Raw genomic sequence first — 22,880 nt, 5'->3', positions numbered from 1 at the left:
GTAAGCTTCTGTTTCATGTAATTTATTCATGCATTTTCAACGTCCTCATAACTTAGGTTACTGACCTTTTTGGTTAGTGTATGTACGTACAGAATATATAACTCATTTTATAAACTACAGAAAAGCATGAGAGCCCTGGTGGACAAATATATTATAGAAATTATAGACATATATATGTATGTATATATATGTATATATATATGTGTATATATATGTGTATATATATATATATATATATATACACATATATATATATATATATATATATATATATATATATATATATATATATATGTGTCTATAATTTCTATAATATATTTGTCCACCATATATATGTATATGTGTATATATATATATATATATATATATATATATATATATATATATATATATATATATATATATATATATATGTATATATACATACATATAAAAATATGTGTGTGTGTGTATTAAAGCAAGGTATTAATTTCAATGAAAAGCTTTAAAAAATAGTTGCAAATAAATCGGACCAAATTTGACTAACCTATCGTTTGACCAGAAATCCACTGCCTTCTCTACAATCAAAAAGAAACATCACTTCAAAAATTGAATTAAAAAAAAAAAAAAAAAATCAATTATTGAGTCAATTTTGATGCAACGTCTATTAAGGGTTCATTCCACATTGATCAAATATTTGTGTTTTGTTGACGGTAAAGCGCGGACTATGCAGTTCCGGTATCATTATTGATATTATTCAGCATACACGGAGGCCGGTAGATAGAGAAGGACAACGGGTAAAAGGAATAAACCTCGTTGGAGTCGGTTTGCTGCATTTGCAAGCGTGCACTCGTCCCATCCCCCACGCCTCATCCGACATTCCCGACTGCAACGCGGCCTTCCTGCCTGCTGCGCTAACACGGGAAGTGGATGAGGCAGCGTCGAGGGGGCGCTAGTGAGTCGCCCAGGCCGCTGCCTGAGACACAATCTCCGGAGAGGAGGGGGGAGGAGGAGGAGGTGGTGAAGGGGAAAAAAAAAAAAATACCAACTGGGTCCGTCGGTCTTTGTTTCTGGCTAGGAGGAAAACCAAGAAACGCCGCGACCGGTGGGGTTCGGACACTACCTTTCACCAGCCGTGTAAGTCGACAATACTTTTGCGCTGCATTTCCCCCTCGTTTTGTGTGCTCTGAAAGCGGCAGATTGGCGTGCTTTTGATCGGTTATTTCTGGTGAAGGAAAAAGGCGACACCGACATTACAGCGCTGCCGCTGTGGCGCGGCAGTGGCTGTGCAATGAATGAAAATTGTTTTTGGAAGTGTGTTTAGAGCGGAGCACTCAGCCGAGGGTACGGGAGGCGCGTTGGATCAATCAGCTCCGGCGATGCCTCAAGCTTCGCCATGCCGCTGCGTTCCGAACTGTATTTTTCGGGAAAACAGCATTTTTACGAGCCCGGTTGGCCTCGGGAGAGCGTGGCCGGCTAAGCTAACTAGCTTGCTAGCTAGCGTACTAGCCGACCACTGAGTTTTGTTGTCCGTCTTTAACCAAGCAAGCTAAGATTGAGTCGGGCTCATGTTTCTTTGTCGCGTTTCCACTCATTTAAAGCCTCCGCGACTTCGCCAATTGGGTATTCGATGTACATAGTCCAACTTTATATGGTCTGCGTCAGGTTATGACTTAGAACAGCGGTTTTACTTATCATAACAACAAAATTGAACGTTTGAGACGAGATCCTGCTAGGCCCAGACTACGTTAGCCAAGCTACGGATGCTAACGGAGTCATTAGGAGTTAACTTATTTTCATTTGTTATTATTTATTTCTCTATTACACCGGGAAACGTAAACAGAGTAACAGCCGAACTGACACGCTTCTTTAATTTGAATTGTCGATCCCAGTTTTGGATGAAGACTAACTTTTTGAGCAGATCTTTTACTCTGTTTAACCTTAGCGGAATCGCTAAACACCCTTCTTTTTTCCAGTTGCGAGAATACATCTCGCAGATTATTAAATGTTGATTGATTGATGATTTATTGAATTCTAATATTATTAAATTGTTTGTCTAAAAATCACAGTGCTGAATGTTTCATTCTTGAGGAGAATGATATTGCTTCTATCATGCTGAAATGATATTGCCTCTAATTGGAAGTGGGGGGGTGATAAATGACAGTTGGTTCTTCTTCGTTGTTCATTTTAACCCGAATAGCATCACTACTCACAATTGGGTGGAACACTATATTTTGATTGGTTGTGTACAATGTTAGTTTCGTGGTCGAAGTTGCGTTATTAGTCGTGTCATCGAAGCCTTTTGCCCGGTCAATGAAAAACAACAGAATGATGCAGTGAAAGTCATTTTTAAGTTGCATAGAATACAGCTGAAATACACATGATGCTGTTTTCCATCTAAGAAGCATGCGTGAAGACGTAAAAAAAAAATATTGCTCAATATGAAGGCATTTTGATTGTTGCTGTAGTGTGCCACACATAATATTGTGTTTTAATATATCTAAGTATGTCAGAAACATTGTAGCAGTAGGGTTGTTGTTTTTCTGTTTTACTTTGATCCTCTGTTGTGGAAAACATTCTATATTTAAAGCGTCCCCGAATTTGAAGTATTTATAACCGTGTACTCTCACAGATCAGTTTTAGTATGCTCAAAATCAAAAACAAAAAACAGATTTAGTTCCTGAAATTGAGCGTTGCAATCAGGCGTTCACCACGTTAACTACGCTCGGGCCCTTTAGTCTCAGGATGGCCAAAGTTGTGCACAATGGAGCGTGATCATGTGTGCAAAACAAGGTTTGTAAGCAGGAGGTTTATATAAAGATGTATAGAGTTCTCTTCTTTAAATCATCGTCATGGTTTTCACTCATTTTTGTTCCGTTTGAGCTCTTTAGTATTTGAAAGTTTTTGAATTTCACTTTCAAATAGTAACTGGCAAGCTCGGTAGAATTTGCCATATACCAAACTGCAAACACAGCCCTAGTTATCAACTTAAAGTGAATTTGGAGCAGGCTACCCATCAGACAAGAAGATTCCTACTGAAATGTTGAAGATTTCTGACATCAGGGTTGTTGAAAATTGAAAATAAGTATTTTTTTATTATAAAGATTAAAACATTTTTTTGTCACTTTCCAGTGTAAATTCAGTGTTGATCAATACCGGCCCCATCACTTAAGTTTTACATACAAACATTTTAATGCGATTAAAAAAAATTCAAACAGCAGCAAACATTTTACTTTTCTTTTTTTTGCTAAATATTTTTCAGTAGCCAATATGACCATAAAATAATGAGATCTTGTGTTTGAATTTTAAATTTTAAGTTCTATAACAAATGTGTTCTCTTTGCTTCAATCCCTGTTGCCGTCTCTTTTACAGGGGTACTTGCTGCTGCCACACATTCCAAATTTCACCTTCGAAATGTCCACTCCTGACCCCCCTATGGGAGGGACACCTCGGCCTGGACCCTCCCCAGGTCCAGGGCCATCTCCAGGAGGCATGATGGGGCCGAGTCCCGGTCCCTCTCCAGGCTCAGCCCACAGCATGATGGGGCCAAGTCCTGGACCTCCTGGATCTGGTCACCCCCATCCATCACAGGGACCCTCAGGATATCCTCAGGACAACATGCACCAGATGCACAAGGTAGTCAGTCAGCCTTTTTTATTTAAAAACATGTTTTAAATTATATTAAACAGCGATACATTGTTTAGAAAAATAAGTAAAAAAAATATATGAACAATGTTATGGCTACCAAATGAAATATGCAACCTTTAAAGATGTGGAAACATAATGCTTTAACCTAACATAAAGTTTTATTTTTCTCTTTCTTCCTTCAGCCAATGGAAGCAATGCATGACAAGGCAATGCCTGATGACCCTCGCTACAACCAGATGAAAGGCATGGGTATGAGACCTGGGGGCCATAGCGGGATGGGCCCCCCTCCAAGCCCAATGGACCAACACTCTCAAGGTCAGACATCACTGCAGCGATGCAAAATGTTGTTAGTAGGGAAGTCCGATATTATCGGCCGATAAAGGCATTCAAAATTAGTAGCGGAAAATATCGGTGCTGGAAAAAAAAATATTATAGTCATATGACTTTCTTGAAATGTCTCCCTTAATTCAGTAGTCATGCCAAAGAATGAATTCCTCGAATTTCCTGGTATTACTAGATAGTAAATAACAACGCTTTACTTGACTCATCTCTGCGACGCTTGATGATGTCATCAACCCGCATTGAAGCATAACAGCAAGCGACGTGTTTCCAGTGGTGACTGGCTGCTAACCAAATAGCTTTGTTTGTCACTGACGACCTCATGCGGGACATCACAATACAAATTAGCCATGATGTGTTGATTCCCAGACCGCATATATCGGTATCGGTTGATATCGGTATCGGAAATTAGGAGTCGTACAATATCGGGATATCAGATGTTGTTTAAAAAGTCAATATCGGACATCACTCGTTGCCAGTGTTTCTGAAAATAAGCAATGGTGCATGTTAATGTCTTCCAGATATGGGCATTTATAAGTATGGGGTGTATGTGGTTCTGTCTGGAGTTGCCACCTGTTCTACACGTTCACTCGATTAGAATTAAGGTTCAGAATATTGCTGAGCCTCACAGAGCCATTAGTCATGCAGACATTATTGTGTGTGCAGCGTCTGTGATCCCATCCAGCCGGTTTCTCCTCTTGTGTTGCTTCGGGCTCCACTGAGCGTGAGTTTCATTGGAGCGTGAGACAGAAGTAGGCAGGGCAACCAGACGGAGGGGGCGGGGTTGGAAGAACTTTGTCCTTTAGACAGAAACAAGGCAGCTGCTACCACATAAAACACTGTAAACATAAAGGTAAAAGACTGGGAGAAGCACATCTGATTACTAATATTTATTTTGTATTATATTTAACCTTTATTTTACCAGGAAAGTCCAATTAAGATTAAAAATCTCTTTTCTCGTCCTGGCCAAGAGGCAGCAAAACTTAGACAACAGTGACAACCACCACACAAATATCCCTCAGTGTAATTTAGAGTAAGGAATGTTACGCCAAGTTAAGAACGGTTTGAGGCCAAGTTTAGCTGTGACGGTCTTATGGTCGCTATTTTAATCATCATTCATTCATCATTGTTCAACTTTCCAGCAGTAACAGTCAAAGAAAGAGCATCCATTAAAACCCAGAATCTCTTCTGTGATCCCCAGGCTACCCGTCTCCCCTGGGAGGCTCTGAACACGCACCAAGCCCTGTCCCAGCTAACGGCCCGCCCTCCGGGCCCATGATGCCAGGAGGACCACCTGGTCCTGGTGCTGGCCCGATGGAGGGCAGCGGTGACCCCACCCAGGGAATGGGCCCGGCTAACCGTGGAGGTCCTCAGGTTCCGGGCGGCGCAGGTGTCGGCCCGGGGGCTGCAGGTGGCCCCACTCCCTTTAATCAGAACCAGCTGCACCAACTCAGGGCTCAGATCATGGCCTACAAGATGCTGGCGCGCAGCCAGCCGCTGCCCGACCACCTGCAGATGGCCGTGCAGGGAAAGAGGCCCATGCCAGGGATGCAACAGCAGCCCATGCCCAACATGCCGCCGACCACAGGACCCGGTGGACCAGGAGCAGGTCCGGGACCAGCTCAGGCCAACAACTACAACAGACCTCATGGTGAGTAAGAAGGGCAGCATACAGTAAAATCCAGTGCCTCTAGAGAGGCAACGGAATGAAAATTACACATCACGATTATTATTATGTCGGTATTTTTGAAATGTGCTCAAAATGCTAAAAAAAAAAAAAAAAGAAAAATACTTTTGCACACACTGCAATCATTTAACCAAGTTTTATTTTGAAAGCACAAATAAAAGAACTTGGGTTTTTTTTTCAACACGGAACGCTGTTTTCCATTTGGAGTTAATGCAAACATGGAGTCGGGTAAAGCAACTTAAAGGACGACTGGTTGGGGTTTGGGGATGAGGGTGGGTGCAGGTTAACGACGGGTGAACAGATTTCGACATAACACCGGTACATTCTGTACCGGAGCAGAAACGGACCAAACATACATCTCTAGTATAATAGATAAAAAATAGAGCGTCTGCCCCAATTCTGAAGCTGCGTCGGCAATAAATAAGTAACAGCGACCGAACCGGAACGCACGATGCTGTTTTGCTGCTGTATGTGCAGATACCTGCAGACACCACTTGCTAATCCCACCAATAATATGTTGTCATTTTAGGAGGAGTAACGTCACTTAAAACTTCAGTTTACTTTATTGACGACCAGTTTCCCCTCAGCATCCTGAAGCAAAATTCGTCCAGACTTCGGGCTTTTTCCTTTTTGACGGCGACAAAAATCTCGTCCGCTGAACTTCCTACCAGGGATTGCATACTGTGCATGCGCGCCTGTGTCTGAGGGAGCGCTGCTGCTTTTCTGAGCAATGAGCAGTCGGTTTTCAAACCGCGTTAATCAAACACGGTTTTAATGATAATTAAAACTTGTAAACGGTAAAACTAAGCGTCTGACTTTTTACCACGGTTTATCATTTGACCGCTAATCCGTCCCTAAGTGCCTCTTTTCTATCGATTTCCTTGAGACAAAAAAAAATCTTAACTGCTGCAGCAGAGACACCTAGTGGTGGAACATGAGCGCATGTGTTTTTAAAAATCTGATTTGTGTTCCGTTCCAGGCATGGTGGGACCCAACATGGTCCCTCCCGGACCAACCGGAGTTCCCCCCGGGATGCAGGGTCAGCCTACTAACGGACCCCCTAAACAGTGGCCTGAAGGTAAACCCGCCAGAGGCTCATCCCGGCTATTGCTGCATCACGTTTGCACGAATTCTTTCAAAAAAATAAATAAAATAAAAAAAATTGCATCTTACTTTCCCGCTCCAGGACCAATGGTGAACGCCGCCGCCCCCTCCAACGCTCCCCAGAAGCTGATCCCACCTCAGCCGACGGGCAGACCCTCCCCCGCGCCCCCCTCCGTGCCACCCGCCGCCTCCCCGGTCATGCCGCCGCAGACACAGTCGCCGGGCCAGCCCGCGCTCCCTCCGCCCATGATGCTCCACCAAAAGCAGAACCGCGTCACTCCCATTCAGAAACCTCGTGGGCTGGACCCAGTGGAGATCCTGCAGGAGAGAGAGTACCGGTAAGCGAAGGGGACGCATGGCCGGGGTCAGTCAACAGCAATGTGATGGTGTGCATGCAATCCATGCAGGAGAAAAACATGGAAGTAAAATCGAACGGGTAGTTTTACATATGAAATTCTGTTTTTATTCATCAGCAGCAGCAAATTTCACCAAAATCTCAGATTTAAATTATAAAATGAGAAAATATTTTATAGAAATGATAAAATATTGGGTAGTTGGACCATTATTATTGGTTCTATTAATCATAATTTGTTACCGGTTGAATTGCATGACATGCATGCGTGGTTAAGTTGTCGCTTTAACCATGCATGTATAATAAATATGATAATATCTCTGCTGGCACAGTTGAAAGAAATGACTCTTGCACACTTTATTCCGCGTGACCTCTCCAGACTGCAGGCCCGAATCGCTCATCGCATCCAAGACCTGGAGAACCTGCCCGGCTCCCTGGCTGGCGACCTGCGCACCAAAGCCAACATCGAGCTCAAAGCCCTGAGACTGCTCAACTTCCAGAGACAGGTGACCAGAGGCAGCCTGCGCATCGCATGACCGCATCACTCTTCGTTTGCGGACCGATGCAGATTTTCTCAATCTTGGATTTCGTCCCCCCCCCCCCGCAGCTCCGGCAGGAGGTGGTGGTCTGCATGCGCCGGGACACCGCGCTGGAGACGGCCCTCAACGCCAAGGCCTACAAGCGCAGCAAGCGCCAGTCGCTGCGCGAGGCCCGGATCACCGAGAAGCTCGAGAAACAGCAGAAGATCGAGCAGGAGCGCAAACGCCGCCAGAAACACCAGGTGCGACTTCTTGGGGGCAGTGGATTCAATCGCAGATATTTTAGCACGGAGTGCCAGTTTCGAAGTCTGCTAATTTAAAGAGAATCTCCTCGACATTTGGGGTCTTGATTTCTGGCGTTGGTTTCTAATATAATAATGATAATAATAATAATGGGAAACTTTTTTTGTCCAGCACCTTTGTGCAAGTGCTTGGAATAAAAAACATCAGATACAATGTAAAAAGAAGACTGAAGCTAAATACAAAAACTAAAAATCATCCAGATCAATAAAAATAGAAAAGTTACAATGAAAGATCAAAGTTAATATCAATAAAAAGGAATTGTTTTAATACATGGAAATTAAGATGAATTGTTAAAAGCAAGAGTTAAAAAAAAAAAGCTTGAGCTGTGTTTTAAAACTGCTAATACTGGTGGCTTTGCACCATAATAACAGAAAGATGCATCCCCATGTCTTTTATATTGTAGGCTTTACAAGGGGGTCAGCATTAACCATTAAACATAAACCATTAAAAACAGTTAAAAGAACTTTAAAGTCTATTGTGACAGAAATTGGGAGCCAGTGCAGCGATGCTAAAATCCTTCCACATGTTCTGTCAGGGGAAAAGATATGAAATCTGGGTTTAAAATGATTTTCCTGTCACATCCCAATGTGTTTTAAGTGAAACTGGCAGTAGTGCAACTCTGTGACTTGCAAGTCTTCAATCAGTGTTTTTTTTTAATTTATAAAATCAGAGCTTTCGAAGTTATCCTTCTGATAAAGCAAGAGTGAACACTTTTCACCAAAAAGAAAACCAATGTCAGGAAGCATCTCCGCATCTCCATCAACCGCAGCCTTGTGTGTGTGCTCTGTCAACAGGAATACCTCAACAGCATCCTGCAGCATGCCAAGGACTTCAAGGAGTACCACCGCTCCATCACGGCAAAGATCCAGAAGGCCACCAAAGCCGTCGCCACGTACCACGCCAACACCGAGCGAGAGCAGAAGAAGGAGAACGAGCGCATAGAGAAGGAGAGAATGCGCAGGCTCATGGTGAGAGTCGAAGCCACCACCTCTTCCTGTGACCACCTGCACAGGCGGACGCTTGTTTATTCGAATGATACACAGAGTTGCCGTGATCATGGGGATTTGCAAATGCCTTTTTCCAGGCCTGGAAAAGTCATGAAATTTTGTAAAATCACTGAATGAGGCCTTTTTTTGTTTTAACAAGCGTGTTAAGAAAAGCATTTGGGAAAAAAAATTGATTACACGAAACCGTCTCCAAAAATATCCGCATCTACACGGAAACCCTGGAAAGGACTTCCGCCAGGCCTTATGGTGAAGACACAGAGCCCGGTGTATTTACAGAAGTAGCAGCACTGCAAAGAACGCTCGCAAAAAAGACGGCGTGGATAGACGACAAAGTAGAACTTGTGCTTCGAGCTACTTGCTCACTATCTCCGCCATCTTTACGTCGTATCCACAAAGGTTTTTTACGCTAATGACACGCAGGCGCAAAAACGCCCAGAAATGCGGCACCTGATGAGCCACACCATCACCAGACGTTTAATTCCCAACAGAATACATTTTTTATTGCTGTCAAATCACATGCGTATCGGCTTTCTCCCCGAACTCACGCCAAAAAGAGACAGTTGCAAAAATCACCACAGCCTCAGAACGACTCCGTTACCCTCTTAAAGAGGCAGTAAGGGTCCCAGCTGCAGGTGAAGGTTATTTGACGGCAGATGGGGCAAGATGGCACTTTTGACAGTGAAGGTTTCCATTTATACATAGAATAAAGGGGAAAAAAACAAAACAAACGTCACATGCCGTTTTATTTCATTTTAAATGTCAAAAGGGTTTTGTGGCTCCCATCGTGTTCTTTTCAGAATCAGCATCAGCTTTATTGGCCAGGGTTGCGCATGCCAGACAGGGAATTTGACTCTGGTTTATCTTCGTTCTCTCTAAATAGCTTAAAAAAAACAAAACAAAACAAGAAGATAGTCAACAAACAAGTTAAAAAAAAAAAAAAAAAAGTAATCTAATGTTCAACTCAAGATAAAGAAATGTGCAACTATTTGGGGGAAGCAGGTTGAAATGGCTCTTTGAGTGCGAAAGGTCGCCGACCCCCGGGTTAGGTCATGGGAAAGTTTTTTGAAATCTTGCCCGTGAAAGCGAGCGGGAACCCTTGAATATGACCAGTGCGTGCGTCTCCTCCGCAGGCCGAGGATGAGGAAGGCTACCGCAAGCTGATCGACCAGAAGAAGGACAAGCGTCTGGCCTACCTGCTGCAGCAGACGGACGAGTACGTGGCCAACCTCACCGAGCTGGTCCGAGCCCACAAAGCCGCCCAGGCTCTGAAGGAGAAGAAGAAGAAGAAGAAAAAGAAGGTAATGCGTCCTGTGATCCGTACTTCTGCTGCGTCGCCTTCCCTTTTTTTTTTTTTTTTTCTGTCTCTCTCAATTTTCTGTTTTTCGCTTGAAAAAATTGTTTCAGAAGCCAGAGACTGTGGAGGGAGGTTCTGCTGCTCTCGGACCCGATGGGGAGGTGAGTTTTAATGGGCACCATGCTTCTTTTAATTTTTTTTTTATATCCTTTTTTATCCTTTTATCAACTGGTAACAAAAACAGTGGGCACAATTCAGTGTTTTTCAAGCTTTTTTGAGCCATGGCACAGTTTGTACATTGAAAAACTCAATGCCATGGCGCACCACCAACAAAAATATTACAAAATGACAAGATAGTCTCTAGGGCTGTGCGATTAATCAATTTTAAATTGAAATCTGAAATTTTATTTATTTATTTTTAGTCAAGACGATTTTCAACTGTTTTCACAATTTTCCTCTCTCACGTCTCCGGGTCGGCGCCTCTATGGTACCGTCGTCCTCCTCCCCCCTCGAGAAGCTGTTAGCTGGCTACCTTTTGTTTGCTCGCATCTGCAGTTGTCCTAGCCACAGCAGATGTTAAAACCAGGAAGTGATTCTGTTTGCTGCCCTGGCCACTACCTGTTTGTAAGCGATTTTTCCGAAGTCGCGTACGTCATGCACTTGTCCCTTTTCTTTTTTTGAAACGTTTTTTTCAGATTTACCGGGGAAAAAAAGAATTGAGTTTTCCGAGGATAAAATCTGGATTTTACTTTGGTCTAAAATCGCCCAGCCCTAATAGTCTCCTTATTTATTTACACTCACTCAGTGTGAAACCTGTTTAGATGCTCACAAAGCTGATACCCTGGGAGGAAAACAGGCTCACCTTCCCCTTTAAAGCAGTCTCTCAAAATGGAATGTAATCATTTTTTTTAGACCAATTAAGTGAAATTGGACCATTTTTCCCGGTGCACTTGTGCGCTGCGGCACAGTGGTTGGAAAACCAACTGGCGCGATGGCTGCCGACTGCGTCGTTGACGGGTTTCCTGCAGGCGATCGGCGCGCTGACCTCCTCCTCCTGACGGCGTTTCATTTGCTCTCCTCCCTCCAGCCGTTAGACGAGACCAGTCAGATGAGCGACTTGCCAGTGAAGGTCATCCACGTGGACAGCGGCAAGATCCTGACCGGAGTCGAGGCCCCCAAGACGAGCCAGCTGGAGGCCTGGCTGGAGATGAACCCAGGGTGAGGGCAGCAGCAGTAGCAGCAACAAAGTGGAGAATTTTTTTTTTGTTGAGCGAGGCGCAAAACAAATTTTTTTGTCATTTGCAGATATGAAGTAGCACCTCGGTCAGACAGCGAAGAGAGCGGATCCGAAGAGGAGGAGGAAGAGGAGGAGGTAGAATGATCATCCCTTCATCACAAGCACAAAAAAAAGGTGTTTTGTTTTGGGGTTTTTCATGACATCTGTTCTCCTTTTTTTTTTCTTCTGTTCATTCAGGACGACGACGAAGATCAGACACCCTCTGCTTCAGCTCAGGCCGAGGAGAAGAAGAAGATCCCCGACCCCGACAGCGAGGAAGTGTCTGAAGTGGACGTCCAAAACATCATCGAGTAAGATGTTCATGTCACCTGGTTTCTCTGTTTCACCGTCGTTGCTTTTCACTCGCTCGTATTGTCTGTGTCCTCTTCTCTTCTCATCTCTTCTCTCCCCTCCTCCTCCTCTTGCAGGCACGCCAAGCAGGACGTGGACGACGAGTACGGCAACGCCAGTTTCAACCGAGGCCTGCAGTCTTACTACGCCGTGGCTCACGCTGTGACCGAGAAGGTGGACAAGCAGTCCTCCCTGCTGATCAACGGGCAACTCAAGCAATATCAGGTATGGACATACAGGACGGCAGCGCAGTCGATGCCATCCAATCCCTCCCCCCTCGTTCATGGAGGCGAGCGGACCGAGCTGACCTTGTGAACCGTTCCCGCTCAGATCAAAGGTTTGGAGTGGCTGGTGTCGCTGTACAACAACAACTTGAACGGCATCCTGGCCGATGAGATGGGCCTGGGCAAAACCATCCAGACCATCGCCCTCATCACTTACCTCATGGAGTACAAGCGCCTCAACGGGCCCTTTCTCATCATCGTGCCACTCTCGTGAGTCCCTCCAACTGCTTTTTCCACTTACATTTGGCTATCTACAGTGATGGGGAACATTTTTTTTCAAGTTTCAGCAGGATCGCACATCCAGATTACAAAAATTTAGTTTTTTTTGTTTTGTTCTATTGACAATAAACAACTTCATCTCAATTTGTCTGCAGGCTCTGTTGCAGTCAAACCGTTTGAAACATCAAAGAAATTATTTTGCAAATATTTAATGACAGCAGTTCAGATTGAGTAAAACTTTTAAGGGTGTCTGAAAACCTTTTTCCTCTACTGCAGGGTTGTCAAACTCAAATACACAGTGGGGCCAAAATATAGAACTTGGACAAAAAATTTCCTCCAGATATGACAGTGCACCTTTTTACATCGATCCAATGAAGTTTTGCTTTAACACTGAATATGGAAGAAGCAAAGCTTTGGGTGCTACTATATAATAAATAACTTCATATTGCACACTCGCAAAATCAAATTTCAAAATGAAAAAACTTATCAGAATAATTAAAAAGTAAATAAAAATTGTGTGCCTTTTTAATTTGCATCCTACTGTTGATTTAAAATTAAAACAGTGTCCTTTGTCCACAGGCTGATAATACATTTCAAAATAAAAGAACAGCAAACCAATTCATTCTGGGATTTGTAGTATTAGCAGGACATGTGCTGTATAATAGTGGCTCTGGCAGTGATTTTGGGTATCCTCACGGGCCAAATATAATAACAGTTTGGCACCTACGCTCCACTATAATTGTTTACTATGAGTAAGAAATGACAGTTGTTTGGGTTATGATGTTAAGCGAAGGAAAGAATAATAATTGCATTTGGTCTTGTGTTTACAGAACATTATCAAACTGGGTGTATGAGTTTGATAAATGGGCGCCCTCTGTTGTGAAAGTGTCCTACAAGGTGAGTGTGACTTATCATTATGGGGGGGGGGAGTTTAATTTTTTTTATTCTTTTTCGAATTTGCATTCATCAGTATGATTGTGTGGCTGGGTTTTCGATGACTCACTCTGGTGTGTTTCTTAGGGCTCTCCTGCTGCTCGCCGCGCATTCGTCCCCCTCCTGCGCAGCGGCAAGTTTAATGTGCTGCTTACTACATACGAGTACATCATCAAAGACAAGCTGGTTCTGGCAAAGGTGAGAAGTCGGGCCAACGCTGCGTTAAAATGTTATTATTTCATTCACAAATCTCAGCTTCGCTTCACCTCCGACGTTTCTCTCTCTCTCTCTCCTCCTCCTCCTCCTCCAAAGCTTCGCTGGAAGTACATGATAGTGGACGAGGGCCACCGCATGAAGAACCACCACTGCAAGCTGACGCAGGTGCTGAACACCCACTACCTGGCCCCGAGGCGCGTGCTGCTCACCGGCACTCCGCTGCAGAACAAGCTGCCCGAGCTGTGGGCCCTGCTCAACTTCCTCCTGCCCACCATCTTCAAGAGCTGCAGCACGTTTGAGCAGTGGTTCAACGCCCCCTTCGCCATGACAGGAGAGAAGGTGCGCAACCCTCTGGGGGACTCAGAGCTCCAGTGTGGAATATTTAGCCTGATTTATGACTTTAATACTGGTAAACACTTCATATATTGCCCATAAATACATTAATTAAAGAGTACTCGCAGTACAATAAAAGTTATTTGGTTTTTCATGTATAAAAGAATACCCATAGATCAACTCCCAGCTGTTTACAATATTTCTAAGGAAGCCTGGTGTGGGCAATGCAGCTGTCTGACAGCATGTTTTGTAGTAAGAGTGAACACTCGGGTCTTCAAACCAACCAAGAAGGTGGACGAGGTATCCAGGTTTGGGTGCGCAGGCCACCGTAGCTCACTGGCAAACTCGGGAGAGTGAAAGACGTGGCAATCCAAAATGTGACCAATTGGTGTCGCTGTTTCTTCTTATCTCAAAAGACAATGGAATCAATTATTTTAAATATTTTATCTTTAAAATAATTTAAAGAAAAAATTGTGGATAAAGTGACAACCTGAACTGACTTTCACCAAACATCCCTTTAAAAATAAAAGGTCTTTCTATCATCTTATGCAACCACGAATGAATAGAGTGCAGAACTTTCACGTTTTGTAGATAGAGGCGCACAGCCCAGAAGCATACATGAAGAAAATCGAATTTTCAGTCAATCGATTTTCCTTTTTTTTTTTTTTTTTTTTTTAACATAGTCTTGACTAATAAATCTGATATCGATTTAAAAAGGATTAATCGCACAGCCCTGCACTGCACCTTCAATTTTTACATCTTTTCTGTGATGCTTTTTCTTTTCTGAATGTGCTCTGTCCCATCCCTCCTTGTTTGTGGCCTCAAAGGTTGACCTGAATGAAGAAGAGACCATCCTGATCATTCGACGTTTGCACAAAGTGCTCAGGCCTTTCCTGCTCCGCCGACTGAAAAAAGAGGTGGAGGCTCAGCTGCCTGAGAAGGTGAGCCTTCGTTCCGCTTTGACTGACTTCCTGTGAGCCTTCTGACATGCAAACCGTTTGAACTCACTTGACTCAACCTGGTGTTTCTTGCCGTCTAGGTGGAGTACGTGATTAAGTGTGACATGTCAGCCTTGCAGAGGGTTCTGTACAGGCACATGCAGGCCAAGGGCGTCCTGCTCACAGACGGCTCCGAGAAAGACAAGAAGGTATTTCTCTTTTTTCAATGTCACCGAATCTGCATTTGATGGAAATGACGCAAATGATTGCATTTTACGACAATTATGTTTTGTCTTCATCTTCCTCTTTTTTTTTTAATCCTCAAAAACCTTTTAGGGTAAAGGTGGCACGAAGACACTGATGAACACTATCATGCAGCTGAGGAAGATTTGCAACCATCCCTACATGTTTCAACATATTGAGGTGAGATTTAGAAACGGCTCCTCTCGCCAGCACCAGGAGTGAAATAAGTCTTTTAATCGCGTTTTGTTGTTTGTTTGACAGGAATCGTTCTCCGAGCATCTTGGTTATTCTGGCGGAGTCGTGTCTGGGTACATGAAAACTTTTCTTTTTTTTTTTAATTATTATTTCAATGCCTCCATATATGCATTTGTTGGAGACGTGTCACAAATGTGGCTCATTGTCGTTCCCGTCGCTCCCCCAGAGCCGACTTGTACCGCTCCTCCGGCAAGTTCGAGTTGCTGGACCGCATCCTGCCCAAGCTGAGAGCCACCAACCACAAAGTGCTGCTGTTCTGTCAGATGACCACACTCATGACCATCATGGAGGACTACTTTGGATACCGGAACTTCAAGTACCTGCGTCTTGACGGTGAGACTGAGAATGAGAATCCGATTCAGAGGGCTACGATGCAATTAATTGCGATTAATCGAGAATCACGATGTAGTTCGATTCATATATATATATATATGTATGTATGTATGTATGTATGTATCAGGTACGACACTGCAGTGCAGTCACCCATGGGTTCCGGCCTCATTAAAAATATTGATTTAAAAAAAAAAAAAAAAAAAAATGTATGAATCGATTCATAATTGCGATTAATCTAAGAATCAATTTTTTTTTCCCACCCCTAGTATTTACTGGCAGTATGTTGAGCTTTTACCGACATAAAAATCAGAAATCAAGCCAAATTTTACACGTTGGACCGTTAACCAATACAGAGTTCGACTTTTTTCTAAGCTCAAATTATGTCTCAGCAACAAGAGCCTTCTGATTTTCATTACCTTTTTAACTTTTTTTTTTTTTCGTGTAATCCTCCCCGTCATGTAGGAACCACCAAAGCGGAGGACCGTGGCACGCTGCTGAAGACCTTCAACGACCCGGAGTCAGATTACTTTGTCTTCTTGCTCAGCACCAGAGCGGGAGGCCTGGGCCTCAATTTGCAGTCTGCCGACACCGTCATCATTTTTGACAGCGACTGGAATCCTCATCAGGTACGTAATACACAATACAATACAATACAAACCCACACAAAAACAAGCTACCATACGTGAGCTTATTTTCTCCTGCATCTGATCTACTCGTGGTCACACGACACGAATGATCACTATTTGTTTTGTGTCATTATTGCATGTATGTTTAAGTGTGAAACCTAATCATTGTGAAGAGATTAATAGCTGTATGTCATCCATTTTTGCCCATTAATTTAGGGGGCGAAATACTGTGGGGCTTCATAGCCACAGATTTTAGATTTTGTTTGAACTTGGCTTTTGTTCATTTTCCATGAAGCATAAAGCCCATGTTTTCTACATATCCCATGTTAAATATATATATTTTTCTATATATATTTTCTCCTATGAGGTGGCTCACCAACACTCCACCATCCTCTATCAAATTTTAGAACCCATTGTGTCCCACCAGTCAAGAAGATGTTCCCACCCCTGTCCCAGTGCTTTCTTTTTTTCTTTTTTTTTTTTCAAATTCAAAAGTCTTGTGCGTGTGTGTTCGCTTCAACAGGACCTGCAAGCTCAGGACCGAGCCCATCGTATCGGCCAGCAGAACGAGGTGCGCGTGCTGCGCCTGTGCACCGTCAACAGCGTGGAGGAGAAGATCCTGTCGGCGGCCAAGTACAAGCTCAACGTGGACCAGAAGGTCATCCAGGCCGGAATGTTCGACCAGAAGTCGTCGGGCTGCGAGCGGCGGGCCTTCCTGCAGGCCATCCTGGAGCACGAGGAGCAGGATGAGGTCGGGGCCTGAGGAGGCTGCTGCACTGGTGGGGTGTGGGTGGGTGTGACCTGAACCTGTTCCCACCACCACATCCGCCTGTGCACCGCCACCTTTTCATTCTCTCCTTTTTTTCCTTATCTCTCGCTCTTCAATCCATCTTTCCTCTGTTTTTTTTTTTTTATTGTTTTCTGCTCTAACCTTTTTTCTTTCATCAATATTTTTATGGTTCATATTTTCATATTAAAGCTTTCCACCTTTACCTGTTTTTTCTTTCTGCTGATGAGCTTTAAATGTATTTTTCTAGCATTAAATTTGCTCTCCTGTTTCGTATGAAGTTAAATTTGTGCAGACACCTTCTCAAGGCTAATGATAATGTAAAGACCTCTTCCTGTTAATAGGAGTCACTTCAGAGACTTGACTGTACATATATATACATATATACACACACTAAAAATATATTACTTACATATACTTATACATATATACATACGTGTGTGTGTGTGAATATATATATGTATGTATATGTATATCTATATATATGTATGTATATATGTATATTTATATATACATACAGTGCCACATGTCTACCATAGGTAATGTTACTCACTGTGTCATTTGTCTGCAGGAGGAAGATGAAGTCCCCGATGACGAGACTGTCAATCAGATGATAGCCAGAAGTGAAGAAGAGTTTGAACAATTCATGGTGAGTCCCAGTTTCAACTCCTCTCGGTTCCTACGTGGCGACCATGTGCACTACAGTGCCAGTGCACTGGAGCTCTAGCCTTCTAATGACTTTGGTTGGAAGCGAGAACTCCCGAAGACCCGGGGAGAGCACGCAAACTCCACACAGAAAGAAGCCACTATGTCATTTTTAGATCTGTTAACATCCACCTCTTTCTTTTTTTCTTTTTTCCTTTCCTTCAGCGCATGGATCTGGATCGGCGTCGCGAGGAAGCCCGCAACCCCAAGCGAAAGCCCCGCCTGATGGAGGAGGACGACATGCCGGCCTGGATCCTGAAAGACGACGCCGAGGTGGAGAGGCTGACGTGCGAGGAGGAGGAGGAGAAAATGTTTGGCCGAGGCTCCCGCCAGCGCAAGGAAGTGGACTACAGCGACTCGCTCACTGAGAAACAGTGGCTGAAGGTGAGAGTTGGTCATGCTCATGTGTTGAAGAGGGAAACATTTTCAAATAGTGAGAAAATCTAAAATTAGTTTTGGGGTTACCTATTTTAGTGTGTGTGTGTGTGTGTGTGTGTGTGTGTGTGTGTGTGTGTGTGTGTGTGTGTGTGTGTGTGTGTGTGTGTGTGTGTGTGTGTGTGTGTGTGTGTGTGTGTGGAGAAATAAAGCTAAGCTCAAACTTTAAATGTATTTTTTTTTTCCAACAATTCTTTCTAAATAGGTATATGGAAGAGGAGGGATCATTTCATTTGTTAGATGGATAGGCCAGTACAAGCAGAAGTACATATTTAAATGGGTTGAATTATGAGGAGTTTAATGGGATGGGAACTTCAGAAAAGTTTATACTTCGTTCCAGTCCTTTTTTGACAGTATAAGTGTTCTGTATGATATTTATTTTTATTCTGATTAGTAGTTATTTAGATTTTTTTTGTTCTAATTTTTTATATGCTTGTTAGAAATAAACAAATAAAAATAATGTGAATATATATATATATGTATATGCATATATATGTGTTGACGTGTATGTGTGTGTGTCTATTCTACAAATCTATATTTTTTTTCCTCATTGCAGGCCATAGAAGAGGGCAACCTGGAGGACATCGAGGAGGAGGTGCGCCACAAGAAGACGACCAGGAAGCGCAAGAGGGATCGCGACCACGACGGCGGACCGGCCACGCCCAGCTCCAGCGGTGGGCGGGGCCGGGACAAGGACGAGGACGTGAAGAAGGCGAAGAAGCGGGGCCGCCCGCCCGCTGAGAAGCTCTCCCCGAACCCGCTGTCCCTCACCAAGAAGATGAAGAAGATCGTGGACGCCGTCATCAAATACAAAGACGGGTGAGAATCTGTCCTGTTGCCTCAGCCCGGGTTCGTTCTGCAGCCTAAAACTGATCTCATAGAAATGAAGCCATTTCCAGAAAAGTGACTCTAACAGCGACGCTTCTCGTCTCAGTAACGGCCGTCAGCTGAGTGAAGTCTTCATCCAGCTGCCGTCACGCAAGGAGCTGCGCGAGTATTACGAGCTCATCCGGAAACCAGTGGACTTCAGGAAGATCAAGGTTGATGAATTTGGAATAGAATAGAATAGAATAGAACGCCTTTGTTAATCCCCCCCATGAGGGAAATTTGCACAGTTACATCTACAATTTTGTGCAACAGAAGGAAAATTATATTAATCTAAAAGAATGAAATACAGTTGAACAGTTGGATTATTTACAGTTATCTGCTGACATAGAAATAAGTGTCTCACTTTCTCGCTGTGTTCTCTTGTGTGGATCAGGAGAGGATCCGCAGCCACAAGTACCGCAGCCTGAATGACTTGGAGAAGGATGTGATGCTGCTGTGCCAGAACGCCCAGACCTTTAATTTGGAGGGCTCTCTGGTGAGTTCCGCCGCAAGCAAGTCAAAATGAAACTTGCAAGACAATTGGTTTTTCTCTCCGTTTTAAGACACCCTCACCTTCAGCGGCTCAATGTCTCCTGACTTGCTCTTGCAGATCTATGAAGATTCCATCGTGCTGCAGTCGGTCTTCACCAGTGTGAGGCAGAAGATCGAGAAGGAGGACGAGAGTGAAGGGGAGGAAAGCGAGGAAGAGGAGGAGGAGGAGCCCGACGAGGGCTCCGAGTCTGAATGTGAGTCTCGGAAAAACCTCGTCTGGGTTCCGACGGCTAAAATTCGGGCAATTGGCTGGAGGTTACAACGGCCTCGTAACCCGTTTCTATTCTCTCCACAGCTCGTTCGGTCAAGGTGAAGATCAAGCTGAGTCGCAAGGAGAAAGGAGAGCGAGGGGGCAAAGGTCAAAGGCGGAGGGGCCGCGGGGCCCGAGCGAAACCCGTGGTGAGCGACGACGACAGCGAGGAGGAGCAGGAAGAGGTGAGAGCATCAGTACCGAGACGTGTTCCTTAAAATGTGTTTTCAACTCACTGATGGATTGAGTGTGAAAGCAGCCTTGAAGGTCAAGATGCATCTATTGCATTTAAACAGTCCCACCTGAATGAACCTCTTTCTTCGCTGAGCCTTTGGTGAGGCCTATTTAAAATCAGAGATGCTCAAAATAAAAATAGGGCTGTCAGCGTTAACGCGTTAATCGCGATTAGCCAAATGCAATCCATAACAATTTTTTTTTTTTTTTTTTTTTTTTTAATCCCATTTCAAACGTGAGGCCGGGTTCACACCGGAAGTGCGCAAAGCGACGAGGAACCGAGCCCGCTTCCTTTCGGCGCCCTTATATATAACCAATAGCGTTGTTGAGACCACACATGAAGCGGCGCACGCTTCTGCGGCCAGCTAACACCGTGCAGCGATCGTTTCAACGTCTCCTCTATTCTGTGCACGAGCCGCGAGTGATCTGCGTCAAGCTGGACAGGACCTCACTCACAGAAACACCAAAACACAAAGAAACAAAAACCAAATCCAGTAAATTTTCAAAATAAAAGCAATTTTCAAAAATGAAATACCGCGATTTTACAAATGCGATCATATTTTTGTACATTTATTTGTCAGTGTCTAGTGTCAGAGTGCGAGAGAGATTAAAGCAAACAAACATACACACGCACACGAAATAGAGCAGCAGATTGGCTGACTATGGCGCTTCCGTGTGCGGTGTGAACCCACCCACTTACCCGTAGTGACTCTGGCTGATTTCTGGTAGGAAATGATTCACTTTATTCAGTTAAAACTGCCTTGAAATGCAAAATAACATGATTTTACACATGCAATTCAAACTGCAATTAATCTGCGTTAACTATGAAGATTCTGCGATTATTCGGCGTTAACTATGAAGATTCTGCGATTATTCGGCGTTAACTATGAAGATTCTGCGATTAATCGTGATTAAAAAATTAATTGTGTGACGGCCCTAAATTAAAAGGATATATCTCTTTAACTACAAGGTCTATTGTCATTGTCTTGGTATCAGGATAAAGCTAACTAGCATGTATCAGAGGTGAAAACATCACCACGATGCAACTGTGACAGAATAAATGTAGATGGAACGCAGCGTGAATTAAAAGATTTTTTTTTTTTTGTCTCACCAAATGTTTTCTTCAATCTTACGTCATATCATGAGCTTTTGGGTCTGAACAGCAGTTTTACCAAGTTTAGTGCTGCTGAATTAAAGCATTGGTAAAATTACAGAGGTTTTAGTAAAGACACGTCTGAGCGTCCTTCACTCTGGCACAGCTTGGCACAGTGTGTGCCATTCGAGAGTTCACCTGAACCGAGTTCATTTTATTATTTTTTTTTATTAATTTTACTTGATTTAAATGTCACTGTGGGTGTAGTTGGAGTCATTAAAAATACAGAAATAAAAAAAATAATGATCCTTAATCAACACTGTCCCCTTCAATAAAAACCGTGCAAAGGTATTATATTTCACACAAGAAGTAACACACTTGTTCTGTGCAAGCAACGTCGTCATCATGTCGATGATAGTAAATTACAAGGACCAGATCCGTCTATCCAAGTCGTATTTGAAGTAAAGTGGCGCTATTGGAATCTGTGGAGTCTCTGCTTTCCATGACCCTTATTGATTCGCTCATTCCGTGATCCTGCCGCTGCTCAGGACACTGTGTCTTGATTGTTATGGGAATACGTCTGGGTTTCCTGTGAGTGTGCAACGCGTGTATTTATACAAGGCAGAAGTGGTTTTTGATGATAGTGCCGCTGCCGCCAGTACTGGGGGAACCTCCTCTACTGACGGAAGAAGAGCTTCATCACTCAGTAATTTTAAGTGAAAATGTGTCCTTGCATATAATTTCGCAATTAAATGTACACTGCTGATATAACTGCTAGCGCTTCTTTGTTTTATGTTTTTGTACTAATGTAAACTTTACGTTAAATGTTTTTTTTTTTTTTTTCATTGTCCTTCCTCGTGTATTGCAGGAGCGCTCGGCCAGCGGCAGCGAGGAAGACTGAAGCGAAAAACCAACCAGTGGCGTTTGGACCAACAACCCCCCCACACACACCCCTCCCTCCCCCAGGTGGCCCCTCCCCCGACCACACTTGTTATACTTCACTTAGATACTACAGGGATGGTCAGCAGAAAAGGCCTAGTTTTTTCCTAGATGAGCTGATTTTTTTCTTCCTTAGTGAGACAGTTGTATTCTCATTGAATTATACCAATTAATTAAAAAAAAAAAAACTATTAAAAAAGGTAAAAAGATATGAACCATTCACTTCCATATTTAAACCATTTCCCAGAATGAATAGTAGTGTGTCTCTTTCTGTCCTTTTGTTTCCTCTTGTATATGGAGAATTGACAGAGCCTGAGCTATAGACTGATCGTGGGCCATAAAAAAAAAAAACAGTTTGGTTTTTCTTTTTGTTTGTTCTTTTTTCTTTTTTTTTCTTTTTTTTTTTTAAAGTGGTATTATTTGTTGTCCTCTACTCTGAGGCGAAGCGTCCAGGGAGCAGCGGTGGCTCTCTGGACTCCTCCTCTCTGAATGCATGTCGTGAGTGTCTGTGGAAATGCACCTGGATGTGTCTTCACTATGATCTGTTTAATTTAAGACTACAAGCGGAGGCGGAGGGGGGGGATTCTTGGTACATCCCACCCTGCAAGCCCCCCCTCTCCTCCGACCCCTCCCCCCCCCCGCGGCTCCGAGGCTGCTTTTGTACGGTGGGACGGAGGGATTAGGACCATTTTTCTCACGTCAGTATCACTGGATTCCAAAAATGACAATAAAGGCATCTCATAACTAACCTCGACTCGG

The 22,880-nt window shown here is 43.6% G+C and overlaps 1 protein-coding gene across 4 annotated transcripts; it reads left to right on the top strand.

Moving 5' to 3' along the window:
• Window positions 1-894: 894 nt before the first annotated feature.
• Window positions 895-22,869, top strand: smarca4a (SWI/SNF related BAF chromatin remodeling complex subunit ATPase 4a). 4 transcript variants are annotated; one of them, XM_076032569.1, is made up of 34 exons: window positions 895-1,116; window positions 3,352-3,615; window positions 3,810-3,942; window positions 5,168-5,617; window positions 6,633-6,731; window positions 6,840-7,095; window positions 7,489-7,615; window positions 7,717-7,890; window positions 8,746-8,919; window positions 10,089-10,256; window positions 10,366-10,413; window positions 11,340-11,470; window positions 11,558-11,624; window positions 11,727-11,839; window positions 11,957-12,104; window positions 12,210-12,373; window positions 13,213-13,279; window positions 13,403-13,513; window positions 13,628-13,870; window positions 14,692-14,805; window positions 14,904-15,011; window positions 15,139-15,225; window positions 15,307-15,353; window positions 15,467-15,633; window positions 16,096-16,259; window positions 16,783-17,010; window positions 17,618-17,695; window positions 17,917-18,135; window positions 18,743-19,005; window positions 19,121-19,226; window positions 19,448-19,549; window positions 19,664-19,799; window positions 19,901-20,040; window positions 22,051-22,869. In XM_076032569.1, the coding sequence occupies exons 1-34, from the start codon at window positions 910-912 to the stop codon at window positions 22,081-22,083; spliced, it is 5,136 nt and encodes a 1,711-aa protein (XP_075888684.1). In that variant the 5' UTR covers window positions 895-909; the 3' UTR covers window positions 22,084-22,869. The 4 variants fall into 4 exon arrangements, 3 of the variants coding, with proteins under 3 accessions (XP_075888684.1, XP_075888683.1, XP_075888685.1); XM_076032568.1 differs by having other exon boundaries at window positions 10,363-10,413; XM_076032570.1 differs by lacking the exon at window positions 895-1,116 and adding an exon at window positions 2,617-2,772 and having other exon boundaries at window positions 10,363-10,413.
• Window positions 22,870-22,880: the final 11 nt, after the last annotated feature.

Source organism: Nelusetta ayraudi, unplaced genomic scaffold, assembly GCF_046127955.1.
Source record: "Nelusetta ayraudi isolate G7.1 ecotype Tasmania unplaced genomic scaffold, CSIRO-AGI_Nayr_v1 ptg000034l, whole genome shotgun sequence".
In the NCBI taxonomy this organism is placed as follows: domain Eukaryota; kingdom Metazoa; phylum Chordata; class Actinopteri; order Tetraodontiformes; family Monacanthidae; genus Nelusetta; species Nelusetta ayraudi.
The sequence above is the reverse complement of the archived record's forward strand: the minus strand, read 5'-3'. Positions and strand labels throughout refer to the sequence as shown.

What these genes read in the sequence shown, in the direction of transcription:
- smarca4a (XM_076032568.1), top strand. Translation starts at nt 910, where the DNA reads ATGAGGCAGCGTCGAGGGGGCGCTAGTGAGTCGCCCAGGCCGCTGCCT. An exon ending in GCTCCGAGAAAGACAAGAAG is followed by an intron (nt 15,012 to 15,138) that starts GTATTTCTCTTT and finishes AAAACCTTTTAG; the next exon opens with GGTAAAGGTGGCACGAAGAC. An exon ending in AAGAGTTTGAACAATTCATG is followed by an intron (nt 17,696 to 17,916) that starts GTGAGTCCCAGT and finishes CCTTTCCTTCAG; the next exon opens with CGCATGGATCTGGATCGGCG.